The following is a 15,369-nucleotide window of genomic DNA, read 5'->3' as shown; positions in this document are numbered from 1 at the left end:
CGATCCCAATCCCACTGCTCAGGCAGCGGTGGCAGGCAGCAGTGGCAGCAGAAGTGCCAGCAGAAGCGGCGGCGGCGGCGGTGGCGGTGGCAGCCTGTGCCCGGTAGTGTTAAAATATTCGACCACCTAGGGTCCCATGGAATTTATTTAGCCCGAACCCCGGCACACATTTCTGCCGCTTTTTATTAACTTTGGGCATGTCATCAGCTTGGACTCAGTCCGAAGTCCTCTCTGCCAGGCTTCTTTTTTGTCGTTAAGCGTTCGCCTAATTGAAATATTAGTCGAGGATCTCACTGGGTGAGTCATGGGCCTCTGTGCTCGACATAGAGTTAGAGTCGAAGATGGATATGAGTCTGGGACTAGGGAGGAGGACATGGAGTTCTATGAATGCCTGGGAGTTCAGGAGTCTGCGACTCTTTTATTTATAGCCCATCCATCGCCTCATTGTGACTCGTGTGGCTGGAGACGTTTTTGGTTATTTTTGCCACATTGCTGCTTGTGTCTGGAGTGGCAACTGGAAATGAGACAAGGAAGGGAGATGCTTGCATGTGGAATGCTTCAGCGAATAGCGAATGCTCTATTTAAACAGATACAATCGCACTTTGACTTTATCTAAAAATAGCAGAAATTTTTTATGAAATCAATACAAAATACTCAATACTAAATAAAATATCACAAATAGTAGTATACTATAGTATCTTCATATTTCTTTATTCCATAAAATATTTTATGTGCAACAAAATTATTGCAAAATAATAAAAGAAAAAATTTAAATGACCAAAATAAAAACATTTCTTAAACAGGACAATATAGAACTAATGAGGCATAGTTTTCGATAATTTTGTATGGATAGTTTGCATAATTTCTATGCCATAATTCCCATCGAACTTTAGCTTAAAGAAGACTTACTGTTATTCTCCTTTCAGAAATTCTTCTACTGTTTTAGAACCTCTGGGAAGGGCATCCAAATGCCGAACCAGAACTTATATTGTAGCTTGGCGGGGCTAATTACATGGAGAATATTTTTAGGACCAGACACGACGTTGATTATCTGCAATGCACGTGTCGGTTCGGTATCGTTGTCTCTATGGCTGTCTCTACCTCCGGTCGTTGTATTTGGTCTCTGCTTGCGTTTGCCAAACAAAAAGAGTGTTTGCCAAAAATGTCAAACGTCAGACGTTTTATTATCAGATTATCATCAGGTCAGGTCCGATGAGCTGTCACCGAGCTGTCCCTTTCCCCAGCTAATGGGGAGACCAAAGTAAATTTTGCATCACAACCGTTCATTGTCCTCTCCCCCTAACACCCAGAAAAGCGACACTGATCAAAGCAGTCCCGTTTATGCCACAAACTCATGACTCACTGGCAGAAAGTTTCCTCGGATTGGGGGCTGGGGCTGGTGCTGGGCGATTGGCACACGTCTTAGCTGTATCATATATAAGTCATACATTCAATATTTGCTTAGTTTAAGGTGCTTGACATCGTCATATGTAGTGTGTAAACTACTTGGATCCGCACTTGAACAAGCCGCCGCAGGGGAAATGCCAGACGTACTCGTATATGCTGGCTTATAGATTAGGCTATCATCTGTGGCATGGCATTAATCGATGGTCTAATTAGACACCAAGTCAACACTCAAACAGAGAAGTGAAATTAAATAAATATAATCATTAATTTATTTCGCTCATGCTCATGCCTCAACTTCAGTCCGAATACGAGTCAGAGTCAGGGTTCAACCACAAATCATCAAAAGTCATTTAGCAAACATTTGAAGTTGAAAAATAGCCTTCAACTTGCTTCAATGCACTTGAAGAGAATCAACCGCAGAGAAGATGGATGGGGGGGGGGCGGTGCCGGGGCTCACGGCTAAAAGGTAACGTAAAGGTATGGGAAACTGGGAAACAGGGAAAGGGGAACGGGAATGGGAACTGGCGGTAACTTTTTTTTACGGAAGCGGCTCAGGTATAGAAGAGCCAAACCAAAGAGTCACGTCACGCGTGGGTGCCCCCCCAGTGCCCAGTGCCAGTGCCAGTGCCAGTTCCAGTTGCAAGTCTTGGCAAGCTGAGCCCTAAGCCCCGAGACAGGGCAGGCCGTGGCCAGGGCCCAGACCCGAGAGATAGCGTACTTAACGCTGTTGAATAATTTCCACACAACCACGAAACCCAATTGAAATTAGAGCCCAGTCACAGAGCCACAGTTTCAGCGTCCAGAGCTGGCCACCACATGTCGCCGCTGACTCTGCCGCTAACAACCTGCCGCCTCTGTCCCTCCGAAGAGATCTGATGTAAGCCAAGTGCATTTTCATTTCCATTTCCTTGCCTTCTCTCCATCTATCTGCGTGTTGCTGTGTTTGTATCTGTATCTGTACCTGTGTGCTACTCATAATGCGGAAGATTGCACCAAGTTCACTTGGTTTCTTTCCTTTCCGTTCCGTTCGGCTCTGTGTCTGTCTCCGTCTCTGCCGTCTCTGCCGTCTCTGCCGTCTCCGTGGTTTATCTACTCTCTGAGATCTCAGATCTTGAGGTTTCTGCGTTCTGTACTTTGGCTGGCAAGTTTTTAACACAATTTAGCGGCGTTTCAGCTAAGAAAGTGAGGAAGGGAACTGGATCGGGGATGGGAAGGGCTTCAGTAGAGTGTCAGAGGGTGCCAGAGCCCCATAACGGGCTTTGTCTTTGGTTACCCATAGCCTGCCTGCTACTGCAAACAGCCACAACAAGTGCCGCAGCAAACAAATTTAATTCTTTATTCATTTACTTTAATTATAACAACCATACCACAAGGATTGGCTAAGACTGCAGACCCGGTCACTTCGGCCTTATCTGCCTTATCTGCCTTATGGTTTAAGTATGTTTAATTTCACTTAGGCCGTACAATCGACGTTGAAGAAACCGAAACCTAAATAAAACTATACATTATCGGGAATAATGAAAACATTATCGTTATTCGTAATACCCCATTCGTAAGACTCTTTCTAGAGCTCATACTATGCCTCTTCCAAGAATAGTTTTCGGCAGGGGCAATTCTTATCAATAATTGTACCACAATCTGGATTCTATAAATTTAATATACTTCAAATAGTAATTCCTTATCAATCAGATTTTTGAAGATTGCAATTTGTTTTTATAAGTCTTTGTTTAGAAGTTTTCGTAATTGGAGACAAATTATAATAGATAATTATCCAAGGGCTATGTTTATTTTTGGTGGAGTGGGAATTTCATTTTCATTATTTTTCATCAGCTTTTGTTTTCTTTGCCTCTGCCGGCAACCCCTGCGAAAAACCTATGCCTCCTCCTCCCCCCCAAACAACAACAAATAGAAATTGGTTGTGCCTGCGCACATTTTGAAAATTACTTTTGGAAAATACAACATTCTCGTACATTTCATGTTTTCATGTTTGTTATTCTTGTGGGTTTCTTCGTGTTTGTTGATGATACAATGACGCTGCGTCTGGCAGCTGTTGTCTGTCGTCGGTTCTGAATGGGAGTTCTACTGGGAAAACTTTGCCACAGTATATCCACATCCACGCCTGGATGTCTAACGTTTTAGTTCCTACACTTCCGTTTGCCACGACCTCTGCACAATGCCCACCGATTGTTTTGGAGATCTTTTTGCAGCTTTTCAAATATTGTACGATTATGTGCAGATGAGATCTACCTGTTTCAAGTTGAGTTCGAGCTCGAGTGGCGACGTGAACGAACTAATGGCTGATAAAACTTGGCCCACTGCTGTCGACCAATTCGCTGAGGTTCTGCTATTCGTATCTCTTTGAAAGTTGCAAACAGTATTCGTCGTGGCTCGAGTACCCTTCGCAGTCATATATCGTATGGTGCGTATGAACAAAAGCAGAGTAAAACGAGGGGGAACGCTGTGAGTTGCTGCTGCGACCGCAACTCTACATTTATACCCGATACATAGTCAGTATGGCTACATTGAGCGACAAAGAAAACGTCTGAACGTGTCGTCGGGCGCTGCGTAGCCACTGAAAATGTATTTGTTCCTTTTGGCTATAAAAGTGATCCGATCTGATCCAGATTCGGCAATCATTTTCTATGATTGTGCGCTTGTAATTTTCTAGTATCGTCAATATTGTGGATGCCACAGATTTTCTTCCTTTATGGGGGCGGAAGTTTTAAAAAACACATGTAACAGTGACATATCACAGAAGTCTGGATACAAAATGTCGTTGCTCTAGGTCTTATAGCCTCTGAGCACTAGGCGCTCATAGGGACGGACAGACAGACATGGCTCAATCGACTCGGCTATTGATGCTGATCATGAATATACATACATACATATATACTTTATGGGGTCGGAAACGCTTCCTTCTGGACGTTACACACATCCACTTTCACCACAAATCTAATATACCCCTATACTCATTTTGAGTATCGGGTATAAAAATAGGGCTCTTTGCTTCTGGGTTTTCTTACAATTGTCGCACTTGTCACATCCACTTCCCTGGTCCCCTCTGGAACCCTCTTCCCATTTGCCCATTTTATCGTCAGCTTCTTTTATTGTTATGCCTGCTTCTGCGTAGAACAAGTGGAAGCTTTGTTTGACAACAACAACATCAATAGCAGCTGGTAAAAAACGTTAAGTTTACACGACTCCCAACTTCAAACCGCTGAGGGGAGCGAGAGGAGCTGCCACCGTTCTCGGGGTCGGGCAGGGTCTCCTCTGGTCGTTGTTGTTTCTTCAGTTGTGGGGTTGACATTTGACAATAAAGCAAATAATCATGGGAAAAAAGCAAAGTGCCCGAGAAGAATACCACCCCAAAGTATTATAATCGGAGGGAGGAAGATCAACAGAAGCTAGATAAAAGCATTCAAAGAATGGAAATGCAACACATGAAAGGCAAATTCAATTAAGTTTATGCTGATTTATGTGATACGTAGCAGAAACAGTCAAGCGATCTACATATGTACATCATTTGTAGTTTACCATATATCCATATATATGTACATGCATGTACATATATTTATACAAAATCTAATATTTCTGATGGATACGCAGCATTCATTTAGATCATAATCTTACTGATAAAAGCAATATTCAATTGGGTCCACTGTGTTCCGTGCGATTCATAGCTTAATCCAAATGATTCATCATTCTTGATACCCAAGATCTCGCCGATATTACTGATATGCTCTATTCTGCATGGTTCCAAGTAGTCCAAATGATTTATAGACTTACAGCCCTTGTACTTCTGTAGATACACCTTTATTACAGAAACTGGCCTATCAGAAGTGACCAGACTACGACAACCATAGTTATATCACGAGGGCAGTAACAAATCACTCTTCCCCAATAAGTTATTGCTGTTTTCTTATCTATTTCCCAATCACTATTATATGTTATTTACCGCCGGGAGTTACCTATAAAGCACCGCCAAAACGCGATTGGTAGTTCAATTTGAACTTAAAAGTTAAGCGAAACTAAAGTCTTGGATTGCTATTGCACTTTATTGCTATTTCTGATTATTTATCAATTAAAGAAATATAAACAACAAAATGTGCTCAAATTATGTGATGATAATACAAATTTTCTTTATCTGAAAGTTATATTTTTTTATAGATTCGATCCAATAAAGTATACATGTTCTTGTCTTGATTCTATTAATGATGACAGATAAAGCTCTGTCTGTCCGTCCGTCTGTCTGTCTCGTTTAACGCCTAGTTCTCAGAGACTATAAGAGCTAGAACAACCAAATTTTGCGTGCAGGCTCCTGCGATATCACACTGGATCAGGTTTGTTTCCGTAGAGAGAATGGCCGTATCTAGATCTGGATCAGATCATAATTTATTATAGCCAGAAGGAAAAAATGAAATTACAGTAGCAACTTTTATTTTAATATTTATCCCACAAACACATCGATTTTAGATGATATTTGCTTCCACTTGGTGACGCTGTCTTAAAAATATTTCAATTTAAGTTTAAAGAATATGCACTAGGGTATAGAAACTTCCATAGCAGACATTTTTTCGAGAATTGCTCAAACTCAACGCCGAAATGAGTCTGAGACTCATGCCGCCAACATTTCTAAGCACCAGCAACATTTGCGCCAACTTCAGCAACTTCTCTCGGGGTGCATGCGTTCTACTTTGCTGGCCATTTATTACTTTGCCGGCAGCATAATTTCTAGCCAAGCAACATTTGAGAGCGGGCGTATTTGAACCGGGCCTTGCCGCCCCGAAACTCGTGAACGTGAAACATGTTTCGGACACATTCTGTTCGCTCTTGCTCACGAACGCGTATGGTTTGAGCGTTCGGTTCGACCGGCGTTTTGAATTCCCATACAAAACGCAATCAGCGTCGAACTCGAACTCAAGAAACGCAATCACCATCAAACCATCAAACCTGAAAAAAGTAGTGGAGAAAAAATAGCAGCAGACTGAATGGCAATGTATCTCACAAATTGAACTCGGTCGCGGACAAGGAAACAACAGAGCTATGTCGAATTTTTCTCTGAATTCAAAGTCCGTTGATAATATTTTTGATAATTTCGACGAAAAGAAAATCACCTAAGAACGATATAATTCAAAATCCCTAGCACTCGGTCGCGCGCGTATCTGCTATACGAAAAGATATTGCAGAGCCCCCGAGAGGGAATTATTGAACATTATATTGATTATATATTGATCAACAAAATTAAAAACTGCAGGTTGAGTTTTCGTTTTTGATTTGAATTTTTTTTTAAAGAAGTGATTTGATTTTTTTGTGTGGTGAAAAATTGTCCGAATCTCGAATTTCATCAGTTGGGGTAATTGTTCCATAAAAGGACCTATCGATCCCCTGACTTTCGATTCCGTGAACGGAATATCATATCAACAGTGAGTGCGATTCAAAGTGCCCGTAAACCGTAAAGAACTTTGCACAAAAAACAGCAACGACAACAACAATACAAGCAACAACAGCCGGAGAAGCATCATCATAGACAACGGTTGTCGGTTTCCCCTCCCGCCCCGTCTCACGGTCTTCGTTTGTGCCACCCGACCGGGCTGCATACAACCAACAACATCAGTCTACACTTGATATATACAGATATATATATAGTATATACAAAATATATATAAAACAAAAACGATCGATTCTCGTGTGCGCGTGCGCGAGTGTGTGAGTGCGTGTTGCATATATAGAGCCGACTGTTGCGACGACTTTTCTATATAATCGGGTAGTACGCACACAGATACACCCATCGCATCTACAGATACAGCTGCAGATACATAAATATATATGTATATATATCTAGCCAAAGAAGAAGATATATATGCGTATAAGCTGAACGCGGCGCACTCTGCTCTGTTTTTTCTTTTATAATTACTTTTGGCTAAAATTAGAAAACGTGTGTGTTGCGCCAGTGAGTGTGAGTGTGTGTCTGCCTCACTAGCACTAGTATCTGTGTCTGGCTATATCTCTGGTACATCATCATCATCATAGACGTCGTCAGAGACGATGTCTTCTGCGGCCGTGTGTGTGCCAGAAAACACTCGTCGCCAGTGAATCAGACTAAGACTACGACTACGGCTACGGGCTATATAGACATCGGGCGAAGATCGCGTATACGGCTAGACAAACATTATCTATCGTATATCGTGCGGCGGCGAGGATTACACTTACAACTCGGCGACGAAGACGAAGACGAGGCCGAGACGAGCCGATCTCTCAATCTCGCGCGCGTGAAAATTCTCGTGAAGGAAAACCGCTTGTAGAAGAGTGAAGGAAAAATCCAACGCCACGCGACCTTACCTCTCTCTCTCTTTCTCTCTCTCTCTGTCTCTCGTTCAATTGGGGGGCGAGCAGCGGGGCGTGGCCGTGCGTCGACTCCAAAGCGCTCAAGTGAAACGTGTAGCTGAACAACAACAAGAATTCTAAACAAAATTTTTTTATTCAAACACATTCAAACAAATTTATCCAACACAGATAGTTTTGGCAAAGATAAAAAGAAAAACGCGACGGGCAAACAAAATGAGTCACCAGCGACAGCAACAGCAACAACAACAATATCTGTGGCATACAGAAAAGTGTTAACAAATTAATGCTACAAATAGTGAAAATCAGAAGCAGTCGAAAAAAACATTCTTACCCCCAATTGCATCTCTCTCCCGAGCAATCTGTGTCTCTTTTGCCCCTGCTGTCGCTCAAAATGCTACGAAACTATCGAAAGTATTTGCAGGATAAACGGAAATACGACAAGGCACAACGAGGACGCAGCAGCAGCAGTAGCAGCAGCAGCAACATTTGTCACGTTTAAACGCGAATTGAGAAGGATATTATCAGACCAGCAGGAACCCCCTAGAAGGAGCCACTCCAGAAGCAACTGCAACGGTTAGAGCTGAGCTTTTAGCCAGAAGAGGAAGATCCTTTCAGATTTTGTACATAAAATCAGGGCAATAGCAACAACAATTTTGGAGGACGCCATGTATGCGCAACATTTGCGCAAATGGAGTCTAAAAACAAAAAAGCCACTAATGCCATTGATATTGCTAATTATCTACGTCAGCAACATGCTGCTGCCGACGACAGCAGCAGCCGCAGTGGCAGCCACACACCAACAGTTGCAACAACAACCACAGCAACAGCAGCAACAACCACAAAGATTATGGGAAGGCAGTGCAGAAGAAAGCAGCTACTATATACCACTGACTTTGGATAATGGCAGCGGGAGCAGCAGTGAAAGCGCCAAGAGTACTGGCAGTACCAGTGGCAGTGGCAGCCTCAGTAGCAGCAACATCGACAACAATATCTTAAGTAGGCTGCTCAGCCGCACCAGCAATAGTCTTAGTAGCCGTATCAATCTTAAGTTAAAGCCAGCAACAGTATTCGACGCCGGCAGCAATGCAGCTGTACAGCAATTGCAACAAGAGCAAGAGAAGCCACAGAAGCAACAGCAGCAAGTGCCACATGCTGCTGCCGCCGTGTCAATGCAGCAGTCAATGCAAAAAGTTCCAAATACTTTAATAAATAGTCAAATATATAATTTATTAAACAATGGCAGGCCCAGCGAGGCGGCGAACAGTAAAATGCGTCGCCATATACCAACCACTCAGTTGCAACAGCAACAACAGCAGCCAAAGTTGCAACAACCTAGCTTACCGCGACCTGTAAGCAATTACAGTAGGCGAGCCACGCAAAGCTATCTCATCGAGTCCTACGAAGTGCCAGACAGCCAGATTCCGGATGAGGACAGCCCGGAGCAGGCGGCGCGCAATCGACGCGACGGCAACCAGCGGCCACATCGCTCTGGCCATCGTCAGCAGCTGCAGCAGGACAAGCGGGATCATCGCCGCCAGCGTCAGCATCAACGGCAGGAGCAGAGACTGCGCCAACACCAGCCGCCCCAGCAGCAGCGGAGGAAGCATCCCCGGAAGCACAGGGGACGACAGCGGGCCGGACGCTACTGCTCGGCCCGGGATCCCGCCCAACTGGCCTACTCGGCGCCCACCGTCTTCCAGGGCGTCTTCATTTCCATGTCGGCCGACCGGCGGGTTAACTTCTCGGCCACCATGAAGGTGCTCAAGGTGTACAAGCAGCAGCGGGATCTGCAGCTGCCCCAGCTGGTCCGGCTGCAGTTCGCCCTGCGCAACGCCAGCGGCGAGTGCGACATCTACAGGGAGCGACTGCTGCCGCGGGGTGTACTCCGTTCCGGGAACGATCTGCAGCAGTCCTCCGATATATCCTACATGATGTTTGTCCAGCAAACGAATCCGGGAAACTTTACCATCCTAGGCCAGCCCGTGCGGGTCACCCACTCGGTGATGGAATCGGTCAAAATGGCTGTGAGTGAAAATTATGGTGAGTTGATTTCGATTTTAAACTGGTCTAAGATATACATACATACGTGCATATTGTAGGGTACTCTTGAAAGGTTTCATGGAATAGAGATATTTTCCCCAGAGAAGTGTTATATTAGGAAGTAGATATAGTTGTTCATATTTCCCACATAATCCATCATTGGAGATTTTTTTTGGATCGTTGAACCCCCCCCCCCCCCCCCCCCCCCCCACACATTAGATTACTAAGTTGAACTCGTTAGAATTTCCAACATTTTCCAAAAAAACCCTCCGAATGATCTGCTCTTCTTGGACTCTGTCCCTCCTTGTCCCTCATTCTCTTATCGCTGGACACCTTTCTTTTGGTTTCCTCTCATTTCCTTTCTTTCACTCTGTCGCTTTTACACCCGCTGATGCAGCTGCCTCTTTCTCCGCGCTTCTGTTGTTGTTGTTTAATGAAATTTAGCTGCTTTTTTGCTGAATTTCTTATTTGCCAACTTCACGCTCTGCTAATATTCACCAGACCGAAATAATTTTATGCAACACACATACACACACACACACACACACACACCTACATGAACATGGATAGCGTTGCGCATGCGCCTGCCCGATGCAACTTTTTGTTGAAGCTTCTGCTGCCGTTGCAGCCGTTGTGCTCCAAGTGCAAGTCTAGGCCTCGTCTTGGTCTTCTTCTGGGATTCTTTTGTGCCTTGCCTCAATTTGGTTGCTGGGCAGCGGCAACAAAAATGCTCACATTTAGAATTTATAATACCCTTAAAGTGAGTGTTACGATTGCGGCCATATTTTTTCTGCCTAAAAGACCTTAAATCGTACAATGTTATGTACTCGTAGTAAGTCCTGCTCCTGCTGCACTGGAGCGTTAAATAGACTTAGATGAAAATATAACTTCAATATCATATATAGATATGTACATATTATCTTCAAGGAGATTTGCTAGATCATACATATGTGTGAATGTATATATGTATGCATATGTCGCTGCCATGAAGACTTTTCTGAAGGTTCTTTAAAGGGTATCCAAATCTTCGGCATGGCTGTCCTTCTCTGCTGATATTCGTATTGTTGCTGTTTGCTGCTGCTGTTGCTAGTTGCACATTTTAATTAAATTCGCATTAACTTTGCTCGCCCTTACCCCTCGGTTGGGAAAACTTTGAAAACTCATTTCTGGTCTCCGCAGTCTCTCCATCTCTATCTCTTCTCTTTGCAGAGATCCAACTTCACATCGTCATCGTCATTGCTGTTCTTCTGCTAAGTCTTTTTGTTGTAGTCTCTGCAGTCGACCTTTGCGGTTGGGAGACGAGACCGTCCTAAGAGACCCAACCCTAAGTTCTGTTTCTGCTTCTTCCCCTTCCTTTTCCCCTTCCCCTTCCCCTTCTCCTACCCCTTCTTCTTCTTCGTCTTTATCATCCAGTTGTTGTTGTAATTATTCTTACGTTGCGGTTCATGAAGTTTGCGTCTGGAAAGGCGGCTAAGTGCGATCAACCGACCGCCTGCCTCCTCCCCCGTTATGCTTCGCCTTTGCTTTGCTTTTCTTTTTATTTATTTACATTTGTCTCTCTCTCTCTTTCTCACTCACTCACTCTCTCTCTCTCTGATCAGTCTGTCTCTGTCCTTGTTTCATTGCGGGCGCAATTAGATTTTTAATTCATTTTTCCTCTCCCTCTCCCGTCTCTCGCCCACACTGCTGCTTCTTTTTCCTTTTTCCTTTTGCTGCGGCTGTTTCAGCTTATGCTTCTTCCGTCATGGTTCCCGCACACCGCACACCGAGAGAGAGGATGTGAGTATGAGAGCGGGTGTGTGGCCAAGCCTGGGCTTTGTTTGCCCTCTCCGCCATACTCCGTACTGCGTGCGTTGATGAGAGCTGGAATTTGGAAAGGTGCATTTAAATAAGGTGAGAAGTGTCCACTGTCCACCGCCCTGCGTCTGTTCGAAGAATGCTACTATCGTAGGAGCACCGCCTAGCAATGCCTCACCTTATCTCAATGCACTCTGCCTTCTCTTCTTCTGTTCCTACATATATTCCAGAAGCAACCCTTTGGTGATCAGAGGAGATCTGAAATCAGCTGCAATCAGCTGTTCCCTCGCGCTCCCTGGATCCCTGTCTCCCTCTCACACTCTTTGTCTTTTGGGGTTTATTATCTTGTGTTTATTTACTCTTTGCATTGCTTCTGTTTCTGCTTCCTTCTGCCTGCCCCTCCTGCTCCACTCCTTTGGATTCCTCCTATCTGCCCTTCATTTGGCATCGACTGCCTGCTGCCTGGCTGCTGCTTCATCAATGAATGGGAATGGGATGAGGAGTGGGAATGAGTGGGAAAGAATAAGAGCAGCAGAGGAATAACAGGATATTTACTTTTTGTATCGATTGATTTATTTTGCTTTGACTTTGATTTGGCGTTGCTTTTGTTGCAAACGCAGCGAATGTTTCGGGGATTTGCATCTTGAACTGCGGGTTAAGCGGGTTTCGAAAACGTAGGGGTCGGGTCTCTATAAAAAGCGATTACTCATCGAAATGCATACTAATCAATCCCCACCCACTCAAAACGCTTCTGTAGAGATCTACTCCTTTCACTTTGGATCCGGCAAATATGCCAATTTCTTTGGTACCAAAGTGTTTTACATATGGGGCCATAAAGCCTGAAGATCGTCAGCTAGATCGTTAAATTCTTATCCCCCAATCAGAGCCACCAAAAGAGATCAAAAGCATCGAATAGATCAATCAAAAACTGACTCAGTTTTTGGGTTTTTGCAACCTGAAATCCATAGGTGTTATGAGGGGAAGATTCGGGGGCTATTCGGGGGCGATTTACGAGTATTATCCATACGCCCCGTGTGACGACGCGCAGCTCTGCTTTCTGCTCTCGGGAGCTCTGCTTAAAACCAATTAAAATGCCTTCGAACCTGACTGAATCGGTAGTATCATGAATTAACTGGTCGCATTTTATGCCTAATTTACACCCACGCCATGAACGTCAGTTCTTACCAAATATAACTCCACACCACTCCGCTTCAATAAAACTGACTTGGAAATATAACAAAAAAAAAAACCCAAAAACAATGAAAAGGCCATGTGAAAAATAAATAAAAATCGCAGGTATTTTTGTTTTTGGTTTTCGGGCTATTATAGTTTTTTTTTTCTTTTTTTTCGGACTGCTGATTGCTGCTGCTGCCGCTGCCGCCGGTGTTGTTGTTGTCGAGGTGTTAAGTAAATTAGCTGCTCATAAAACATGATTTGATCTGGCAGTAGTCCGCGTCAAAGCAGAATCGGCAGCCCATCTTCTCGGATATTTATTTGTTTGTTTGTTTGTTTGACCAAAAGCGGAGACAAACTGGCACAAATCAAATATACTCATACTCGTACCCACACGCGGAAGGTGTACGAGCATTATTCACAGATATAGATTCTTATACCCTTTCCAGATGTATCCCATGGCAGAGCATTTCCGATCCAATGATCCAATGAAGCTCAGATATTTGTGAGGTTTCTATGCCAAATAGCTATACAGTTTTAGAGCAATATTTCTTTCATGTTATATGATACATATTTATAAAAGTATTTGTCAGGGATATGTGCTCTACACAACGAGTATGCGAGTATATTTATTATATAATGCTTTCCCACTTATGCTGCACTAAGCATTGAATATTAATTTTGTTTTGCGGTTTGCGTCTTGTCACATTGCCAAAGCAAAATAATAATCTTTAAAAGATTTCATTGAGAAAAGCAACACCTGAGAGAAAACCCCCAGAGAACCTTGACAGCGGGTCTCCATTTCCCGCAGCAGAACTTGGATGGATAACTGGCGACTCTTGTTTCATTTGTCAGTTGCCTCTCATTCTCTCAGCTCTGGCTCTCTGGTTGCACTTGTTGCTTCTGAATACTGCTCTTATGTTTAGCAAGCGATTACAAAATGAAAATAAAGAAAATGCTTTGCCAGAGCGGAAAATGCTCTGCACTGTTCGTATATTTAGGTCAACGCCTACGAGTAGAAGCGACAAACTTACTCAACGGCACCCACAATTCATCATTTCTCCTCATCTTTTCTTTCGTTGGTGTTTTTTTTTTGTCATTTTGGGGGTGTCTGGTCTACCTGGTCATAAGATTTTAATACATTTTCCTCTCGCTTTTTGAGGAAATTATGGGTAGGGGGTATGGGGCTCATTTAGCGTCACGCCAGAGAAGATCCAACGACGACAGAGACAGCTTTTCGTTAGCTTTTGTTTGTTGGTTGTTGGTTTTTGGTTTTTTGGTAATTAAGTATGAATGGCGGCGCTAGACGACGAACCTTGGTTCATTTAGGTATAGTACTCGTAAGTGTAAAGGGTAGCCCCAGTCCCAGTCCCAGTCCCAGTCGCAGTCGCAGTCTTCGGGTAGGGGCCCCTCTGGGATTTTGCTGGGACTGTGGTCTGCGGACTGGGGGCTGCCTGGCGGGCCGTTTGGCATGCGGGAAATAGAAAATTATAACGAAATGAAATTTTCAAATGGCATGCCATGTTTCCTTGCCCTGCCATGTCTTGCCGCGATCAGAGTCGCCTCGCGACTCGTCGGCTGCCTCGTTTATGAGTTTTATGCTATTTCTGGCCGCGCCGACAGCAGCAACATCACGCAGCTGAAAGCCATTCGAGAGTAGGAAGACATCTTGGCCGCCATAGACTTGCCAAAAAAAAAACAAAAAACAAAAAAAAACCAGAGCAGAACAGAACCATCCTCTGAAAAAAGTCAATTGAAAATATAAAGAAAATCTTATGCTTGTTAGCCCTGGGCCTGTAGCTGCAATTTGCATCCATTGGTTGCATCCATCGTGGCGCTAATGGAGCAATCTTGGCCGGATGGAGCAGCAGCCCAGCCGATCAATGGAGCCCCTCTGTTGCAAAGCGGATGTGACATAATCTGATTGCCATAAATACGAGGCGACTATATAGCCGAAATGGATAAAACGCCTGGCATTCATGGGGCATCAATCGAGATCTGTGGATCTATGGGTCTATGTGGATCTACTAGATCTGTGTCGGCGCGATATCAAAGGGAAGACGTAGGCCCCACAGGTGGCGCTTCCTAAAGCTGGTCATTATTTGAAGGGTATTTGGAGCAAGACGAACATTGTATACCCTTTTGCGAAATCAATCAATGGGCTCTGATTGAATGGTTATTTATAGGGCAAGGATAAACTACTTGGGAGGTGGATGAAAAGATGGCCACAAATGGCTCTTCTTTTACGACTTATCTATTGACCAAGCTAACATACCCCTTTTAGAAAAGCCGCCACTTCAAACACTTCAAACACCACCTCAATTAGCCATTCAGCATTTGCGTTAATTTTCGCGGCACTTGCGGCACATTCCAAAATACTAAAACACCAAAAGAAGAAGTGGAATATGTGTATAAATACATGGCCTGAGAAAGATAAATGATAAGAGATCTCTTTGGACGGACTAATTGTTTCGCCTGGCTGTTAATTTCTGCCTGCATAATCGCACTGCCCTCGGGGCCACCTTCTGCTCCACAAAAACAAAAAGAAGGCTTCAACAGTTGCGCACGCGGCCAAGATTAATGGATAACCCCCAACGGACCAACCAG

The 15,369-nt window shown here is 44.0% G+C and overlaps 1 protein-coding gene across 5 annotated transcripts in view; it reads left to right on the top strand.

The window, feature by feature from the left end:
- The first annotated feature begins 6,380 nt into the window (after positions 1-6,380).
- Positions 6,381-15,369, top strand: part of LOC108152883 (protein vein) — a 34,257-nt gene continuing 25,268 nt past the window's right edge. For 3 of the 5 annotated variants that reach the window (XM_017282521.2, XM_017282519.2, XM_017282518.2), the window contains exon 1: positions 8,418-9,792. In XM_017282521.2, the coding sequence (XP_017138010.1) occupies positions 8,418-9,792 (1,375 nt within the window). Of the gene's footprint in view, positions 9,793-15,369 lie in introns of all 5 variants that reach the window. The other 2 variants (XM_033386949.1, XM_017282517.2) reach the window with 2 other exon arrangements.

The sequence above is a fragment of the Drosophila miranda genome, chromosome XR, assembly GCF_003369915.1.
Source record: "Drosophila miranda strain MSH22 chromosome XR, D.miranda_PacBio2.1, whole genome shotgun sequence".
Classification (NCBI taxonomy): Eukaryota; Metazoa; Arthropoda; class Insecta; order Diptera; family Drosophilidae; genus Drosophila; species Drosophila miranda.
This window is presented reverse-complemented; position numbering and strand designations above follow the sequence as displayed.